The sequence below is a fragment of the Triplophysa rosa genome, linkage group LG14 (genome assembly GCF_024868665.1).
Source record: "Triplophysa rosa linkage group LG14, Trosa_1v2, whole genome shotgun sequence".
Lineage (NCBI taxonomy): Eukaryota > Metazoa > Chordata > Actinopteri > Cypriniformes > Nemacheilidae > Triplophysa > Triplophysa rosa.
The window spans coordinates 10558632-10577926 of record NC_079903.1 but is presented as its reverse complement, the minus strand read 5'-3'; the positions used below and the strand labels follow the sequence as shown (position 1 = coordinate 10577926).

The following is a 19295-nucleotide window of genomic DNA, read 5'->3' as shown; positions in this document are numbered from 1 at the left end:
CCTAGAGACTTACCAGCAACTGGGTCGTGATGAGCGGCAATGGCGGCTACATACACGTTCAGTGTGGAAGGGGAGAGATTACTCTCGAGTCTCTGGAAGGACAGCACGTTCCCGATCGAGCAACTCCGCGGGTCTTCTCTTCGAGAAGAGCACCAGGATGAGAAGAGGCACTACTTATAGGCGTATAGTCGCCTAGTGGCCAGGGCCCTAGCCTGAGTGATGGTCTTAACCGCCGCAGGGGGTAGGCCACTCAGGATCTCCTCGTCCCGTCCAGGGGCCAGACATGGAGGTTCCAGAGGTCTGGCCTGGGATGCCATAACGTGCCCTTCCCCTGGGAAAGCAGGTCCTTCGTCAGGGGAATCGGCCAGGGGGGAGCTGTCGTCAAGAGCATTAGCTCCGAGAACCAAGTCTGGTTGGGCCAGTATGGCGCAACTAGTACGCTTGATGCTCCTCTTCCCTGACCTTGCACAGGGTCTGTGCAATGAGGCTCACTGGGGGGAAGGCGTACTTCCGCTTGTCCCACGGCCAGCTGTGCGCTAGAGCATCCGTGCCGAGGGGGGCCTCGGACGGGGAGTATCCTAGCGGGTAATGGGTGGTGTCCAGGGAGGTGAACAGGTCTACCTGAGCCCGCCCGAACTGTACCCAATGAGCTAGATTGCGCGGGGGTGGAGTCGCCACTCTCTGCAAGGCGTCAACTGACGAGAGAGCGCATCGCGCCTCGTGACCTGTCCGAGAGGGACCCCCGTCCGTAGAAAGGTCATTGAAGACCAAGGGTTTTAGGGTGCGTCGGCAGAGAGGCATAATCACCATCCGCCTGTTGCCGGTGTGCCACGCTCTCCAGGGAACTCGACTCTGTAGCCAGTGTTGGAGCGGTCGCATGTGCATCGACCCGAGGGGGACCACCCCCACCGAGGATGCCATGTGCCCAGGAGCCTCTGAAAGTTTCAGGGGGACCGCTGACTGCCTGAAGTGTTTCAGGCAGTTCAACACTGACTGAGCGTGCTCTGAGTCAGTCACGCTGTCATGGAGACAGAGTTGAGTTCCATACCAAGAGAGAGGATGCTCTGCACAGGGGAGAGCTCGCTCTTTTCTCAGTTGACCTGTAGTCCCAATCGATCTAGGCCGAAGCACTAAGTCCCTGTGTGTACATAACACATAAGATCTCGCGAGTGTGTCAAAATGAGCCAGTCGTCGAGATAGTTTAGTACCCGCACGCCTCTCTCCCTGAGGGGAGTGAGGGCGGCTTCCACGATCTTCGTGAAGACTCGTGGGGACAGGGACAGACCGAAAGGAAGGACTCTGTACTGATATGCCTGACCCTCAAAAGCGAACCGTAGGAACGGGCAATGACGAGGGAATTCGAGACATGAAAGTAAGCGTCCTTCAGTTCGATTGCCATGAACCAATCTTGACATCTGATAGATGTCAGGATGCGCTTCTGCGTGAGCATCCTGAACGGCAGCTTGAGTAGGTGCCTGTTCAGGGTACGCAGATCTAGCAACCCCCGCTTTTTTGGGGACGATGATATACGGGCTGTAAACCCGTTGAACATCTCGGCTAGAGGGACGAGCACGATCGCTTCCTCACCAGAGGGGTGGCGACCTCGGCCCGAAGCACGGGAGCATCCTTGCCTCTGACTGAGGTTTGGGAGGATGCCCCGAAACTTGGGCAAGCGTCTGGGGAGTTGGATCACATAGCCGAGACGGAACGTATCCCGTAGTCACCGTGACGGTTTGGGAAGCTCTTGTCAGGCTCCCAGGGACTGAGACAGGGAGGCTAGGGGTACGTTCTGCTTCATCGACCTCCCGGTGGTTCGATGGCTGGCAGTGCAGATCCCTCACCGTGGGGGGGCCCCCGGAGAGGAGATCGGCTCTGCTGTTTTACCTGCCTGGTGATGATGTAGCACAACGCACCGTTGATTGAGAGTGCTTAGGCTGCTGATTATACTCGACATTGGGTCTCGCCGTGACGCAACGTTGAGTTGCCAAACACCGTCATGTAGAAGGTGAGAGCGGCTGTGATAAACACCCAGAGAGAGAGAAAAACTCTTAGAAGTGGGTTGTTGGGACGGGGCAGGAACCGTCCCGGATCGACCAACCAGCGATGGAATGGCTGGGGTCGGGCCCGAAGGTATTCTCAATCTCCCTGGGGTCTTCCCATGAGGGCCGCTTCGGCTTCCGCAGCGGCTGCTGATGGTGTGGTGGTCTCCTCTTCGACGTCTTCTTCCAGGGGGCCGCCTGAGTGGGGGCACCGGAGCCGGAGGGCGTCGAAGAGGACCAGGGCTGCTGGGAAGCAGACGGTGCACTGGATCTCGATGGCCAGAGGGCGGCAGAGTCGCGGCGGGGGAGGATATGCTTGATATCCTCTGTCTGCTCCTTTACTGTCGAGAACTGTGGCTCGACAGTATCACCAAACAGCCCCCCCTTGCAAGATGGGTGCGTCGAGAAAGCGGACTTTCTCGGCATTACTCATCTGTGCAAGGTTCAGCCAGAGGTGTCTCTCCTGGACCACAAGTGTGAACATCGCCCGACCCAGGGCCCGTGCGGTCACCTTGGTCGCCCGTAGAGCGAGGTCGGTGATGGCGCGGAGTTCCTGCATAAGCACTGGGTCGGTCTTACCCTCATGGAGCTCTCTCGTCGCCTTGGCCTGATGGACCTGCAGGATGGCCATAGCGTGGAGAGAGGGGACAGCTTGGCCCGCAGCAAAGTAAACTCTCGACACCTAAGATGCCGAAAAAACCTACATGCTTTGGACGGGAGTCTAGGTCGAGCCCCTGGGGGACATCGACGTATCCTCTAGCTGCCCCACCATCGAGGGAAGAAAGGGCGATGGAACTAGTTGACGTGCACGCGCCGAAGGGGGCATTCCAGGTCGTACTAAGTTCCTCATGCACTTCCGGGAAAACACGGCACTGGGGGCGAGTGCGGCTAGGAGCCCCTCTCAAACCCGAAGTACCATGTATCCAGCTGTGAGCATTGGGAGAGGCAGTGCAGTGCAGGAGGGAGGGAGCTCTGAGGAATCGTCAGCGTCAGATGCCAGTAAGTCACCCTCCGATGCTGCAACGGACATCTCATCATCACGCACTGTTTCCAAATACGTGGTTGAGGAACAAGACGGTGGGACCGTCTCATGGGGAATGGTCAGACGAGCGAGACGAGGTGCGAACGGTCCACGAGCCGGTGGCTGACGGATTAGCGCTCACAGTAATCCTCATATCACCCTCGCTGCTCGCCGTAGCGGATGGCAGGGCCGTAGCCACTGCTGTCACAGAACGGGAAGCAGACGAGGTGGTGGCTGAGTCCCGTGGGAACACAGCCACCTGTGACGCAACGTCTGAATCGTCAACTGCCTGCAGTGCGGGCAGGACGTATCCACAAGGGCTACCCCAGTGTACTGGAAGCAGACCTCGTGTCCCCCTCCTCGATGAGTGTATTGCACCCAGGAGAACAGCGGGACATGCCACGCTGGAGAAATTTGCTCTTTTAGAGAAAAAACTCAAACACTTCTGGAACTGCCGAGACGCCCAGGGGAAGTCGCTGCAGGAAGGGACAGTCCGCTGCACCACGTCGTAAGATTCCAGCAGTAATTCGGCATAGAGTTGAAGTCTCGAAGTCGATCATGTGTGAAGGCTCCGAAGAATAAAAGGTGAATGAATGAAGCACGCCGTCTCCCTTTTATACATGGATATCCGGGGCCGGAGTCCGGCATGCAAATTTCATTCGCCAATTTCATTGGCCTTTTCTAAACTAGTCGGAGTTGATAGGTTCTCAAGAGCGAACCCCATCTGTCGGCTCGACACAACGTCGAGAGACCGACAGAAAGGGAACCAAAGTTATGGTACAGTTGATGTCAGGTTTAAATGTTGGTTGGAAATATGCTATGTAATTGTGATTTTTGCCAGTGATTTCAGAAATATTTGTCTACCCCCATTCAAGTAGATGGATTGTGGTCTTGCTATGACTGAAATAGCTGCCCGGATCATTGCAAACATGGCCGCCAAGTGCAACGACTTCCATAAATGGGCTACATTCCCAATATCTGGCAACACAGTATACTAATAACCTGCACTGTATACTAAGTGCACCTTTAAACAGAAAACTAAATAGGTTCAAATAAATCAAAAACCTGATGTTAAGAGCCTTAAACAGAGAATAGAAAAACACAATAGTTAAAATTAAAATACACCATTTACAGGCATGTGAACTTGATTTCCAGGACTAAATTTAACTAAACTTCCATATATAGAATTCAAGAATAGACTCAAATGATGTATACATTGATGTGTAGTAACTGTAACTGTTTGCAATGCTGTAGCTGATGATCTGCCTGCGACTTTAATTGTCATTTTGGTTTCAGCAGTCGAAACTTGAGTTATTGTTTCTCAGTAAAAGACTGAGCCATAAATTAATCAAACAAAAAAAACATATAGAATACAAAACATGGTCTCCTGAGACAAACTTAAACATGACTAGCACCCCCTTGGCTAAGGGTTGACATGTGTGAGATCTCCAAACTGGAATCAAGTTCCTAAACATCGATGAAGGCTGGAGAGTCCAAACTTTCAGCATGTGGCAGTCTTATCGAAGAGCCCGGGTTTATTGGCCTTGTTCTGGATACAGTGTATTCTTGAAGTTCCACCTCTGGCCAGTGCAGGCGCGCAGGACCAGAGCGTATCCAAAGTAGACGTTAGCTTGCACTATCTCAAGACACCGTCCCGTAGCTCGGTTGATAATCGATTCATTCTTCAGGGAAGACATAAAATCATGTTAGTGACAAAAATGACTTTTTACACTTATATAAAAACAACGAGACCACCTAACCTGTGCAAAGTGCCAAGTTTTCTGGCTTACACTGGAGAATTTCTCACAGTTGAGGAGCTGAGGGTATCTGCTGATTTTATCATCCACTACACAGCGAGTATCTTCGCCAGTGCTTCCCAGAGGACCCAGGAAAAGATAACCCTCTTTAGTGTAGCGGCCCAGCTATAAAACAGGCCACAGAAGCGATGATGTGAATTTATTTAATTCTGTGATTTGGTAATTGGGCCACTGTGTAATTTAGGGCCATTTGGCATCTGAAGCTGATGATACTTGTTTAAGTGATTTTGGCAGTTATGGCTATTTTGCATAATGATAATTTATTATAATTATTCGCTGGGTCAAATTACAGCACCTCTTAGTAAATTGGTCAAGAATGGATTTTGTAATTGTGGCCTCCAGACTGACCCTGCTTGCTTGAATTGCATTCATTTATTGCTTCATATTTTTACCCAACTACATTTTACTAAATTTATGAAGATCTTCAATGGGGCATATAAAGTGCAAATATTATTATTCTGCATACATTTTTTTAGTTTTCTAGACCGTCTCTAATGTAAAGAACAGACTGGAATACATTTCAATGCCGGTCTATGCTTTTTTGTTTTTGTTTTGGTGCCAATAAAATGAAAAGCAAAGAGATGCTTGTTGGTTAAAGTGATAGTTCACCCAAAAATGAAAATTCTGTCATCATTTACTCACCCTCTTATCATTTCAAACCTGTATGACTTTCTTTATTCCGCAGAACACAAAAGAAGATATTTTGAAGAATGTTGGTAAACAAACACCGGCAGCACCCATTCTTCACTTGCATTGGGTTTTGTGTCCATACAATGGAAGTCAATGGAGGTGATGTTGTTCAGATACCAACATTCTTCAAAATATCTTCTTTTGTGTTCTGCAGAAGAAAGTCACACAGGTTTGAAATGACATGAGAGTAAATGATGACAGAATTTACTCACCCTCATGTCAGAATTTTTCTCATTTTTATTGTGGCCAAAATAATTTGGGATTACAATATTATCATAAAATATATCATATGTTTTTAATAAATAATGTTATCAATTAAATTAATCTTTAACTTAGTATTTACCTTTTTTTGGCCGGATAAAAATGTAAGAAGACAGAGGGAGAGTTTGTAACCATTGTGGCTTTTAAACAAAATGTTGAATGGGCACATGACCGCCAGCTACAATGTTGAAGCATCAACCCGATACTGGCACTAAATTAATAAGATATTATAATATGTGTAGTATTAACATAATATCAATAATCACTTATGATATCAATAATCACAATCAAATCTTCTGATTTCAACAAACCTACTACTGACTCCGTAAAAATTCTATACTAAAGTAGTACACAGTCACCCTGATATTTCATTGCTTGGTTGTCAGTGATGAACAAAACACACAAAACTGTGTCATGAAAAAAGTCCCTGCAGTCATAATCTATTTCCTGCAGTCTGTAGAGTGAGTCGGGGTTTGGTGGAGGTCAGGCCTGTGGAGATGTGCGGCTGAGAGGTGTTTGCCTTTACCTGAGGGCCCCAGCCGTGACAGGGGTGAAGAGTTGCTGTGTGGTTTTCTTTTATGCCCTGGTCCACACACAGATGAGTCACATTGGTATTGCGAATCTAGAACAAATTTTAAAAAGGAGTTAAACAACTTTAGGCCATGAACACTTGACATCTTTTTTGACAAGAAAAAGTTGACAAGAGCGCTTTTTTAGTAAAAAGAAAAGCTGGCAGCGTTTGTGCATGAAGGCAGCTCAGCACACAGGATTCATATAGGCAGAGTCTATTTGAATTATAAACAGAGACCGTCTTTGCAAAAACCAACCACATATTTTAAAACTACAGTACTAATTTCTCGCTAGAAATGCAATCGAAAGTTAAGGTTATCACCTTCCTCGCATGTTGTTATGGAAACGACAGGTCTCGCTACTCGCTTGTCATTGGTCAGCTGTCAAAAAAGATGCTTGACGTAGGGCGTTTTCTTCAGAAAAGTTGAACTTTTTTCAACTTAAAAAGGCGCTCGAAGCTGCAGAAAAAGACGCCGGCAGTGGCGTTTAAAAAAGCGCTTGTGACTTTTTTGGACAACACGGTTTACTCCATAGGATTATAATGTAAAACAAATGCTGGCAGCTTCAAAAAAGAAGTCAAGTGTGAACACGGCCTTAGGCTGTTTTTTGTTATGTCACTTTGACACGTTTTTGATAATTCTACTTTTGTTGGAGCTAAATAATGATACAGAGCCACCTTCAATAGATAGATAGTTCACTCAAAAATAAAAATGGGGCCAATGTTATCCACTTACTTCTCCATAAAACAGGGTGTCGTTGTATATCCTCATCTCTGGATAGATATTGTCAAGGTACCACTCAAAGTTTTTGCACTCCAGTTTTTTCCTGAGCTCTACTCTCTGGGAAATATCTCCGTAATCAATTCCATGGTTCTGCAAAGATGAAAAAATGAGTGTGTTTGAAAATGACAAGAAAGGATACGTTGCTGGACTATTGCAATTTGTTCGTATTTACCTTCATTGGGAGATTCCATGCCAAATAGACGTTGGGTTTATACTGGTCCATCCAGACTTCGGCCACACGAAGGGCGTTTCGTCTAGTGTGGAAGGCGATGTTACTGTGGTAAGGCTTTTTTGTTCTAGCAATATGGGCCACTCGGGAACAGGGCAGAACTTCCATGCTGCCTCCACACAACCAAACCTGGCATTTAAAAAAACACCAAAAACGGACGTTTTTAAAACGTATGTTTCACATTAAAGCGGAAGAGATACAGTGGAGAGATACAGGCGGCAGACTAACCCTGATTCCCAGCTCTATATTTTCACCTCCATACACGTCCATTCCTGCATCCAACAGGCCCAGTTCCCCGAAGTATTCCCGGTTTACCGCAAATGAGCAGCCTATCATTGCAGGTGTCCTGAAAAACACTTTTCACACTTAGTATCTGCAATTAGAGCTGTGGAAAATAATTGTTTTCACGATGCATCACGATGCAGATGTAATACGATTCTGCATCGATGCATATAATGAAATAATCGATTCTTAAAAATGTAAATAAAATATAACACCACACATTGTTGTTTGTTAAATATAAAGTACTTTTAAAATATTAATAAAATGGCCTTTGACCGTCGGAGGTAAACAGCACATACGTCAGATGTGCGTATATACAAAGTAGGAGACATTGGACACATTTCGGATTTTACGAAGACGAGAAAGGGTTACTTGATAAAAGGTATGCAGTGTGCAAGAAATGTCTAACCAGGATTAAATACGTTGGAAACACAACAGATATGAGGAATTACATCTCCCGTTTTCACTCAGAGCTAAAGTTACCATTAGCAACTCAGCAAAACAGAGCTGTGCAGCCAACAATAAAGCAATCAATAGAGACAGCTTTACCTCCGAACAGACAAAGATCACACTGCTGCTACAGAATTTTATGTTCATTAGGTTGAAACCTTTTGATAATATATTTACTTTGCAATATAAAGGGGTTTTGTGTTTACATACTGTTACAGACAAGTCAGATTTTTACTGCATTGAGAAATTGGAGGCGGCCGCCTCCGTCAAATGCCGTGCCACCTCAGACTCTCGCCAAAATTATCCAAGAAATGCTGCGTGCATTTAACAGACTGTCATTTGTAACTGCAGTTGCGGCAGGCGCTGTTTCATTATCAGCACACTGAGGCGCTAAAAAGAGTTGCAGAACAAGAGCTAGCTGTGTTTCACGGCTGTTTGTTTTGCATCAAAGTACGTTTAATTTCTTAAATTAACATGACATACATCATTGTACTATCTTTAACTGTGCAGTTGGATCGTTGAATCAGCATATACTGTACACAGCGAGTTCGCCAGTATGAACGCACATTGCGTTCAGAACGACTCGCACACGAATGACTCATTTGAACCGATTCATTTAAACTATTGAACTTTTCAGTCACTAGCGAATATAAGAGATCATTTAAAGTGAACCACAGAGAATGCAAGATGTGAATGAGCTTTGCTCATTTAGTAAGACTGGTTAATTCAGTTGGCTATTGTGAGCTGAAAAGTTAGTTGAAAATGATAAAAAGCTTTATTTGATTAAAAAAACATTTCTGTTTGGTTGAATAAAAGTAATGTTTTATATAACTTAATAATTTTCATTTTCGTCTAATTTTATTAGAACTGTTAATATGTCAAAATCACCTTAGGCCTTCGTGTGTGTGTACAAGATAAGGATGGCACCACCTCCGTCTCATTTTGAGCCAGGAAAAACCCTACAAGTTGTCATGTAATTTGACATTGTTTTGTTTCAAAAGCTGCTAAATAAAAGAAATTGTAAGAGAAAGAGGTTCAATTGTTTGTATATTTTTAATAACAAAAATGGCGGACAAGATGCATCGAATCGTGACCCTCTGAATCGTAATCGAATCGAATCGTGAGGCAGGTGAGGATTCACAGCTCTATCTGCAATGCTACTCTTTTTCTAATATACATAATGATTGAGTTAATGTCTTTTTTAGCCATGTGTTAGGGTCACTTTTAAGCCCATGTTAAAGGGATAGTTCACCCCAAAATTCAAATTCTGTCATCATTTACTCACCCTCTTGTCATTTCAAACCTGTATGACTTACTTTCTTCTGCAGAACACAAAAGAAGATATTTTAAAGAATGTTGTTAACCCTTTAGTGCCTAAAGGGAAAATATGTTGTTTTCAAACATTTTGTTCTTTTGACTGTCAAATTCTAACACAATGTCCTATCATCATGTGCAAGGTATCGTTTTTTTAGGAAAACAACAGTCTTTCAATAAAATAAGGGTTTTCACTATTACTGTATGTTGTGTGTTTGTAAATAGAATTTAAATAGACAAAAATAAAAAAACGTAAATACATTTTTACTGATTTTTATTCAGACATTCTCAAAAAACTAAAGAACGAAAGAATCTAGCACTTCAGACATGAAGAATATACTGTAGTACATGCAAAAAGTCTTTTTAGTGTCACGCATGTACATAGTTTTCATTCAGGAGCCTTTTTTGACACCAGTTCTCCAGGCGTTTTTTTGCACTTTTCACTCCATTCACTCAAATGAATGCATGCAAACACACATGCATACACACAAATACACATGCTTCAACATGCATGCATGCACGCACACAAAGACACTCAGATATACACATGCACTGCGTATGTCCACGCATAACGTTACTTGTGCGCACATACACGCATATAAGAGCACACACGCTCCATACAAATCCAAGCATGTGCATGAAGGCATACGCACATAACACAAGATATGTGAAACTGGTAGTTTGAAACACTAAGTCTAAGCCTATTTTACGAACATTTCTCATGAGACAACATTTACTTACCCCTCCACGTCTGGATCGACACCCACAGCTTATTCTGAATATGCAGACTCTGGGTCAGAAGAGTCTAGCACACCGTCAGTTTCAAGATCAAAAAGTATCTCAAACACCTCTGTATATTTGCTGGGTTCCTGCTGAAAGTGCCCTAGTTATCGGTGATTCTATTGTTCGGAACGTTAACATAGAGGCACCAGCCACCATAGTCAAATGTTTACCGGGAGCCAGAGCGCCTGACATCAAGTCAAATTTAAATGTTCTGGCTAAGGCTAATCGTAAATTCAGTAAGATTGTAATTCACGTCGGCACAAATGATGTTCGACTCCGTCAATCGGAGATCACAAAAGATAACATTAAAGAGGTGTGTGAGCTCGCAAGCAAGATGTCAGACACTGTAATATTCTCTGGCCCCCTCACTGCTTATCTTGGTGATGAGATTTATAGCAGATTATAATACCTAGAATTTACCTAGAATATAGGTAATACCTAGAATTTCAAAATGAAGTGCAGGTGGTAGATCCTTTTCCTATCTAGCGCCTAAACTTTGGAATAGTCTTCCCTGCACTGTCCGGGAGGCAGACACACTCTGTCAGTTTAAATCTAGACTAAAGACGCATCTTTTTAATCTTGCTTACACTACACTTCCATAATATAAATCCTCTGAGGGATTAGGCTGCATTAGTTAGATCAACCGGAACCAAAAACACAACTGATGTACTTGTTGCATCAAAGAGTGCAGAACAGTACTCTACTCTCAGCCAGTCTTGTCTCATTGTTCCAAGGTTACCACAGCGAGCAGGATGCAGTTCATGGCCTGACCTGATGGTAGAGCGGAGAATGGGAAACGGCGACCTGACAAGAGCTGAGATGATAGAGCTGGATAAAGAAGGACGTGGTCACTTGACACGTCTTCACCACAAAATTTCAAATGCTATTATATTATTAATGATAATCTTAAAACTATAATTTACCTTATTAATAAGTTTATTTATTTTATTTAGCCTTGTTGTGCAAGCTCTCTGGAGCTTGTGTAGAGGCAGCAGCTTTTGCCAGAGGGGAACTGGAATCCCCTGGTTGGGCCTGGGTTCTCCTGAGGTTTGTTTTCTCGATTAGATTTTTGGGTTCCTCGCCACCATTTGCATACTGTTCTTTTGCACTATTTGCCTGGCCGGGGGGGCTGCTTTAGAATTAGAATTTTAAAGTTTTAATTAATATTGCATATAGGAATTTATAGTCTGTTATATTTGACCTGTGCTTCTCTCTCCTTTATCTTAAATGTTTGCTCTCACTGTGCGTGTGTGTGTGTGCGTGCGTGTGTGTGTGCATGCGTGTCTGTGTGTGTGCGTACTTGTTTGTGTTCGTGTGTGTGTGTCTATGTGTGTTAGTACATGTGCATATTTTGTGTGTGGAGTGTTTTGTATGTGGGTATGTCTGTCTTCTGTGTTTTCACCTTTTTCTTGTTTTTACAGGTACAACTTTAATTGTTTTGCTTATAGTCAATATGTCTCATGTACAGCTGCTTTGTAACAATGAAAACTGTAAAAAGCGCTATATAAATAAAGTTGAGTTGAGAGTTGAGTTGAGTATATTTCCTCTTCGCCATGTTTCGTTTGCCAATTTTTATTTTATTTTACTTGCTCAAAATCACTCTAATCTGTCGCACTCCGTCACTCCCTGTTCATATCTGCCCTCTACCGCGCTCCACGAAAACTGCAGCAAATGGCTTATGAGACGCAAGTGATTACCGTAATACATACAAGTTCAAAAAGCTCAGTTTGTCTACTTTTAGGAGCAATTCAAAATTTTTTGATAGCGTAAATGGTTGAAGAGTTACGGTTAAATGAACACCGCTTGGTAAAATGCGTCGGCGACAACGCATCCGGCTTTAAAGGGTTAACCGGCACACATTGACTTGCATTGGTTTTGTGTCCATACAATAGAAGTGAATGGGTGCCGGTGCTGTTCAGTAACCCATTCTCTTCTAAATATCTTCTTTTGAGTTCTGCAGAAGAAATAAAGTCATACAAGTTTAAAATAACAAGAGGATGAGTAAATGATGACAGAGTTTTCATTTTTGGGTGAACTATCCCTTTAAGCAATGTTTCCTAACTTTAAAAGCTTTTCAAAACCTTTGTGGTTCTAATGTCTTTAAATATTCATTTGTTTTGTGCAGTGTGGCATAAACTTTCATTGTGCCGTGTTTCAGCATCAACAGGAAAATGTCAAAAAGTAATGGCAAGTGCTCCCCTGTTTTCCTTTCATTTGGTTTCTATGATTGCTTTTGTAGTATGTTTCAGAACACAACCAGAGCAAATGTGTGATATACAAGATGACATTTACATGAATAAACAAGCAGCCATTCAACCCGGCTGCACGTGTGCTATTTAAATGTCTTAATCTTGTAAATATTAAAATAATATGAAAGTCTGTGTAAATATGATACGACGATGTTAACCCAATGTTTACAAATGTACAATGTGAAATCTCAAAACCTGGCAACCCAGGGTTATATCGTAATCCTATGCGGTTTTCAGAAGAAACATCTCAGACTAAGTTAATACTAAATGAAACAAAACTGAGAACTTCATCAAATCCATGAGCTATAAAAGAGCAACCTCTGAGCATTCAAACGTTCCTTACGTTATTCCAGTAACTCCAAACTAATATTCAATATGAAAATGCCAGCAGAATCATACCTGATAGGTGCAGATGTGTCTCCTTCATCCCACCACTGTTTAGGTGGACTAATATACATACACCAGAGTTCCCAGTTATAGCCGTGGCCAGAGTTCTCGTAGCGCTCCAGTTCAAATGTCTCATCCTTAATGTTATCTACGGACGGCAGAATGATCCTCTTATGGTTCTCTTTGATTCTAGACAGAACTGGTTCAGCCCTGGTGGGGGGTTGGAGAGGTTAGATCATTATAAGCAAAACTGTATTACTGCACAGCACAAATAGCATTTCTTGCATCTCTGCTATGGAGTCCTCTCACATCAGCCAATTAGATGGAGTTACATGGAGCATAAAACTGAGCTTTCTTGTTGAGGGAGAGTTGAAGCTGAAGGAAGGTTGGCCTTGTTAACATCAGTTTTGTGGACAGAAATGAATACAGGCATAACTGATCTTAAATGTGATTGGATTATCAAAATTGGTGGTCATTGAAAATGCATGTGGGCAATTCCATGCAAATATAAATCTTAATATGAAAAGTTTTTACCAAAGGATTTCACGATACTGATAGGTCTGATGTCAACGTTTGGTGGTTTAAATACCCATGAAGTCCCTATTAAAGTTTTTAAAACATAGTTTTCCATAGTCTGGTAAGTGAATTGTCCATATTCCTCATTAACGGGAACATAAAACATTAAAATAAAATAACTATATTGTGGTCTATGAAGAGGCATTCCTTATTAGGTATTATTGCTTCTGGTTTGTACATTTTAATTTACAGAAATCCTACAAAGTATGTCGTCTCTCAAAAACGTGTCACATCCATCCTTTTTTAAACTGATATTTTTCTACTGCCTGGCCTCTATCATCAGGGGTTTAGTAAAATACAAACAGATGGTTCAATATATTGTTCAATATATATGAGTGTTTATATTCCACGTTTTGACTGAAAATGTCACATCCATAACTCTAGAATTGCCCATGTGACAAAATTGCATATGTAGATGAGGTCAAAATGAGAATGTCTATATCAGTGATTCTCAACAGGAGGGCCGTAGCCCACAAGGGGGCCCCAGCTGACTTCCAAGGGGGCCTCAGGATGACTAAAAATGTCAAATTAGACAAAATGTACATTGAAATACATTTTAAAACAACCAAAATATTTCTTATCTTGGATTTTAGTGTTTCTTCATTTTATATTGAATAAACACTTTTCCAGTTAATATCAAGCTATGAAATATTTGATAGGGTAGAAGTTTTGAGTTTTTGTGAGCGAGAGAAGGGTCTTTGAATATTGTTCAATACAGTGGGGGGGGGCCTTGGAGTCAAAAAGGTTGAGAACATAATTAGGTATGGTCCAATGTTCTCACCAAGCAGGCGTAAATTCAACATGGGCATCGAAGAACCCAGTCACCTCCCCGGTCGCCACCTTCCAGCCCTCGATGCGAGCACGGATGAGTCCCTCTCTCTTCTGATTTCGTACTATCTTGATAAGACATGGGTAGCGCTTGTTGACATACTCCTCTAGTGGTCCTTTCAGCTGTTCTGTCGTGCATAAATACACAAACACAATCAGCATCAATCAAAAATCTTGTTTCATGATGCCCGATTGCTTTCTCACTGTGCTTCAACCACACCGTAGGGAACAAGTCTTCTGTGCCAAAACTCCATATGCCTTTGTTGTGTGATACAGGGTCCGTACCATCCCCATTTCTTGGAAAGCGTTTGCTTTCCCCACTGTCATCAGTTCGATGAGAAACAACCGGAGAATCACTGACATTATGAGGACAGAAATGGGTGTGTTAGCTGTCTGCCCCCTGATTTCAGCAAATGCAGGCTTTTCCCTTCGTGCTGATGGACGGCTGGCTCTGCGCCACCGGCTCAAGCCAACAATGTGATTGAAACTGTCTCGCCGGGAAGCTTGAACACACACTCTGATACAACAGACAGGCAGAGCTATGAACGACGTGAGAAAAGGATGCCACTTGGCAAGCAATTCGCGGTTATCTGTGTTGACACTCGTATGGTAAAACGCAGCACATTAGTTTACAGATTTCTTTTGACCTTGTTTTCTCCTTTTTACCTATTTTCCAGTCTGGAAGTAAGATTGTAATTGCTAAATAATACAATTTAAAAATCTCACCATCATCACTGTTGTCATCCACTAAGATGATCTCCTTTAAGAGATGAGCTGGAGTGTGATTGACAGCGGAATGGACTGAACGCAGTATGACAGACAACGCCTCATTCACGAAGATGAAGATGATGGAGATCTGCGGTAAGTCACGAGGATAAAAGACCCTCTTGCATCTGCAAAAATACACATACATGGACACATTATTACTGAAACAAAGCACCAAACTCTTGTAAGCATTGGTACACAAGAAGCTCAGACATAAAATGTATTTATAGAACCTTTTTTAGGAACAAAAATATTCAAGTTCCTCTCGTACATCATGAAATTATTCACGTATCATCTGCTCAGACTATAGAAAGACTTGCATTTTTACATTTGGCTGATGCTTTTATCCAAAGTGACTGACAAGCTTTACATTTGATCAATATGGGTATTTTCTCAACCTTTATGCTGCTACAGTAATGCTCTATCCAAGGCCGGATTAACCATATGGGCAACTGGGCAATTGCCCAGGGGCCCACGACCTCTAAAGGGCCCAGGGCGGTGACGCCAATCAACGTGCACTGAGCCGGTCGCGTAACGGCAAGCACCGCTACACAACACAACTCAAAAAATGCAAACATGGAGAAGCTAAGTGGGAGCGCTAAACGGAAATTAAAAAAGGAGAAGGATATCAGGAACGCAGAAAATTTAAAATATATACCGAAAATAGGGAATTTCTTCACGCTAGTAAACGTTAGCAACTGTTCTGCTAAGGCAGCATCCGTCAACGAGGACAGCTCAGCTAGTCAGGACATTTCTTCACTGCCGGCGCTAGCTAATGTTCACAGCCCCGAGAGCGAAGAGCCCCCGGCAGCATCTTCAACCGACGGCCCGGATTCTGCTGCGAGTGCGACCGTTGAGGGAAGCGGTGATGGTCGAGTCTCACCGCCATCTGAGCCGCTCGTCGAGTCTGCGAGCAGCCCCTGTACCTCAACGCCTCTACTCCCTGTGGATCCTGCACTGTGGGGGCCGGTTACAGAGCCGCTCCGTGAAGAGGCGATCTTCCGAGGGCCTGCAGCTTTACAGAAACGGACTGCCAAGTGTCTTGCATCAGTGAGGGAGTCCGGAATTGGGAGTAGGACACGCTCCCTCACCAACGATCTGCTTCATTGCCAGATTATGTAGCATTTCTTTTTGTCTTGTCTAATTGAGAGAAATTGACAGATTTCCAAATGTTTATCTTGCACAAAAATGTTTAACCCTTGCCTGTCTTGTTGAACTGTGATGTGACAGGTTGTTTTCTGTTTTAAAACAAGTTAAAATGAGTTTAGGAGCAGATGATACTGCATTTTATTTATGTTTTCCTTGTGGTGGCTCCATGAAAATGCTGTAAATTGTTTATTGTTGTTGAGAGAAAACAGCAGATTTCAAAATGTTTATATTGCACTATAACTTGATTGTCCTGTTGAATTCTGAGGTGACAGGGTGATTTCTGTTTAAAATGAGCTGAGGACCAAAATGCTACTTGATTCTAGGAGATTATGGATTTTTGTTTGTGTCTTGTCTGTGGACTTCCTCTGTGATGGCTCTATCAATTCAATACATTTGTGTTGGGAGTAGGTGTTGTTAAATAAATATTGGATGCTTTGAAAATGGTTGCTTATTTAATTTTTTTGTGAAAATGGAGGACACTTCCTTCACTCTCTATGTAGTGGGTCAATTTTGCCAGATTATACTGATGCCAATGCGTTTTGTTTTCATAACATCATGAGTGAATGGCATTGACAAGAGAACACTGTGGTGCATTTGTAGTTCTATGAGCATTTGCACATCTGTACATCAAAATGCACTTGATGACAGTTAGTTATTGAAATATTGAGTATATTTACTGTATTACTGTAATTTATTCAGTATTTTGCCAGATTATGGTGATCCTGGGGTCGTGATGATGGGGCCCTTGAATATTGTTGCCCCGGGTACAGTGAAGTGTTAATCTGGCCCTGGCTCTATCAAGTGCTTTATAAACTCATTTCTAAGAAGTGATGTAGCTATAAAAATAGGTTTCTCAGTTATAACAAGGAACTCACTTGCTCGGCCGATAGTCCGGAATAGACCTATCCAGAGAAATTTTGTCACTAAGAAATGCATTGTAGCCATATTTCTCCCTCAAGTATTTGGCCTCCTTTTCTTCCATCGGCAAAAGCGTTGCTGGCAGTCCTCCTCTACCGCGGCCTCCAAAACCCTCGATGAGTCCAAGAGACTTGGACAAACCTGTTGAACATAATTGCCTCAATGAATACAGTGTTGTTACTGTATTAACATGAATCCTAAAAGGCTAAAATATAAATATATGTTTAGTCGTTTGTGATATTAAAGGCATAGTTCACTGAAAAATGAATTCATCCGTCATTTACCCGCTTTCATGTCATTCCAAACAGGAATGACTTTCTTTCTTCTGTAGAACTCAAAAGAAGACATTTTGAGAATGTCGGTATAGCCAAACAACGTCAACTCCTATTGACTTCTATGGTATGGCACAAAACCACTGAAACATGTCTCAAAATATTTTCTTTTTTGTTCCACAGAACAAAGAGTCATACAAGTTTTGAATAATGTGTGGGTGAATAAATGACGACAGGGAACTATCCCTTTAATACAAGCAACAAAGATGGGGTAAACTACATGGGAATACTTCAGATATGTCAAGACATTTAAACGAATCACCGTTGAGTTGTCTGTACACTACATCTTCCAGTGATCCCAGTCTCTTTAAGAGGACATCATGGGAGATGCTGATCTCCTGAGCAGATCCATTGGTGTGCGTCTGTAGTCTTGTGTCGGCAGCCGCTTGCTGAGCTTTGATCGCGCGTAAATTGCACTTGCCCCAAAAAGTGATGAACCCGACCACCGTGAACACATTTAGCACCAGTAAGATTTTCCATCTTCTCATCACAAACGCCATGAAAGATGTTGGTGTCCTGAATCCAGCAAATCGCATCTTGAAAGACACGGATTCAACTCATGATGCAAAACGGAAGCAGACCTCGAAAGCTGAAACGTTCAATGCATCAGTATAACCGTTATACTGAGGCATTGAACGTTATTTCAGCTCGTGAGGTTATACGTAGGTTTTAAAACAATGCTTTTGAATTGTAAACTGGATAAAACAGACAACAAGATAATGAGGATTAAATCAGCAACAAACGTTACGCAAAACACGACTGTTTTTTATAGTAGGCTACATAATATTATTTAGCGAATATAACCATAACAATTTAGCCTACCATTTCGGATTGGTAAAACGCATCCTGCACTTGATATCCTTGCGGGTGCTATCATCCGTATTTGTTGTTTACAGTATTTGTCTTGTTAATAAATATAATTCAACGTATTTACATTTTTACTCAATTTAAGTCAATATCTACACTGGCTGCTTTAAAGAGTCACGGGTTCGTAAACTGCAGATCGTCATAAGGACATGTGCCAGTTCAATAAAAAAGTCCTCAATGACAGCTCCTCCACTGGAAATGTCAGGAGATGATTTATGAGGTCAGGTTTATCTTCTGTCGATTTAGAAAACGTGCGAATTTGCCCTGGATAAGCAGAAGTATGTAAGATCCATCTATCGTTACTTCATCTATGACTCCGCAGACGCAACATCGTCTCGAGCAGGATTCAGCAGCCCTGATCACATCAAATCCAGCGTTCATGGTCAACGGTGTTTCCAAAGCCTCAGTTATGAGTTCTTTTCTCTTTACAGCGTTTATTCAAGAGCAGCCCGCATCATGTGCCTTCCACACGTCTGTTTTCTGCTGTTAAGGTTTCCTGTTAAATCGTTTGGTCCACATAATGCTGGATATAGCGCCTCAGCGGAGACCGATGGGAAACACGGAATGGATGATCGAAGTGGAGCTGATCGATTTTCACTATATTTATGCAGGAAATTTGAAAAGTAGTTGGCGGCTGTTGCATAGATAAAAGATGGAAATCCTCATTTTTTACATCCATACATTTTCTGGTTTTAGTGAATGAAAATCAATGGAGACTAGTGTATTTGAAAACAGTATAAGTTAAAGAGATTTTTACGTCATGTGTCATGAGTCAAAAGCGTAGGTAGTGTTGTAGTCGAGACCACCAAAACCGAGACCAAGACAAGAGGGTGTCGAGACCAAGACAAGACCAAAACTTTGAGGGGCCGAGACCAAGACAAGACCAAGGCAGGCCGAGACCAAGCCGAGACCAAGACCAGCACCCCCAAAATTCATTCAAAAGATCCACAAAACACTAAAAAGTAATAATAAAACAATAATAGAAG

The 19295-nt window shown here is 42.9% G+C and overlaps 1 protein-coding gene across 1 annotated transcript; it reads right to left on the bottom strand.

The window, feature by feature from the left end:
- Positions 1–161: 161 nt before the first annotated feature.
- galnt17 (polypeptide N-acetylgalactosaminyltransferase 17) lies at positions 162–18846 on the bottom strand. Its single transcript, XM_057351199.1, has 12 exons — positions 18613–18846; positions 17705–17978; positions 17068–17251; positions 15005–15171; positions 14232–14406; positions 12887–13084; positions 7638–7755; positions 7353–7538; positions 7133–7270; positions 6355–6450; positions 4821–4982; positions 162–4742 (listed from the first exon to the last, which is right to left on the bottom strand). Exons 1-12 carry the CDS (start codon positions 18688–18690, stop codon positions 4596–4598), a joined length of 1923 nt encoding a protein of 640 aa, XP_057207182.1. The 5' UTR covers positions 18691–18846; the 3' UTR covers positions 162–4595.
- Positions 18847–19295: the final 449 nt, after the last annotated feature.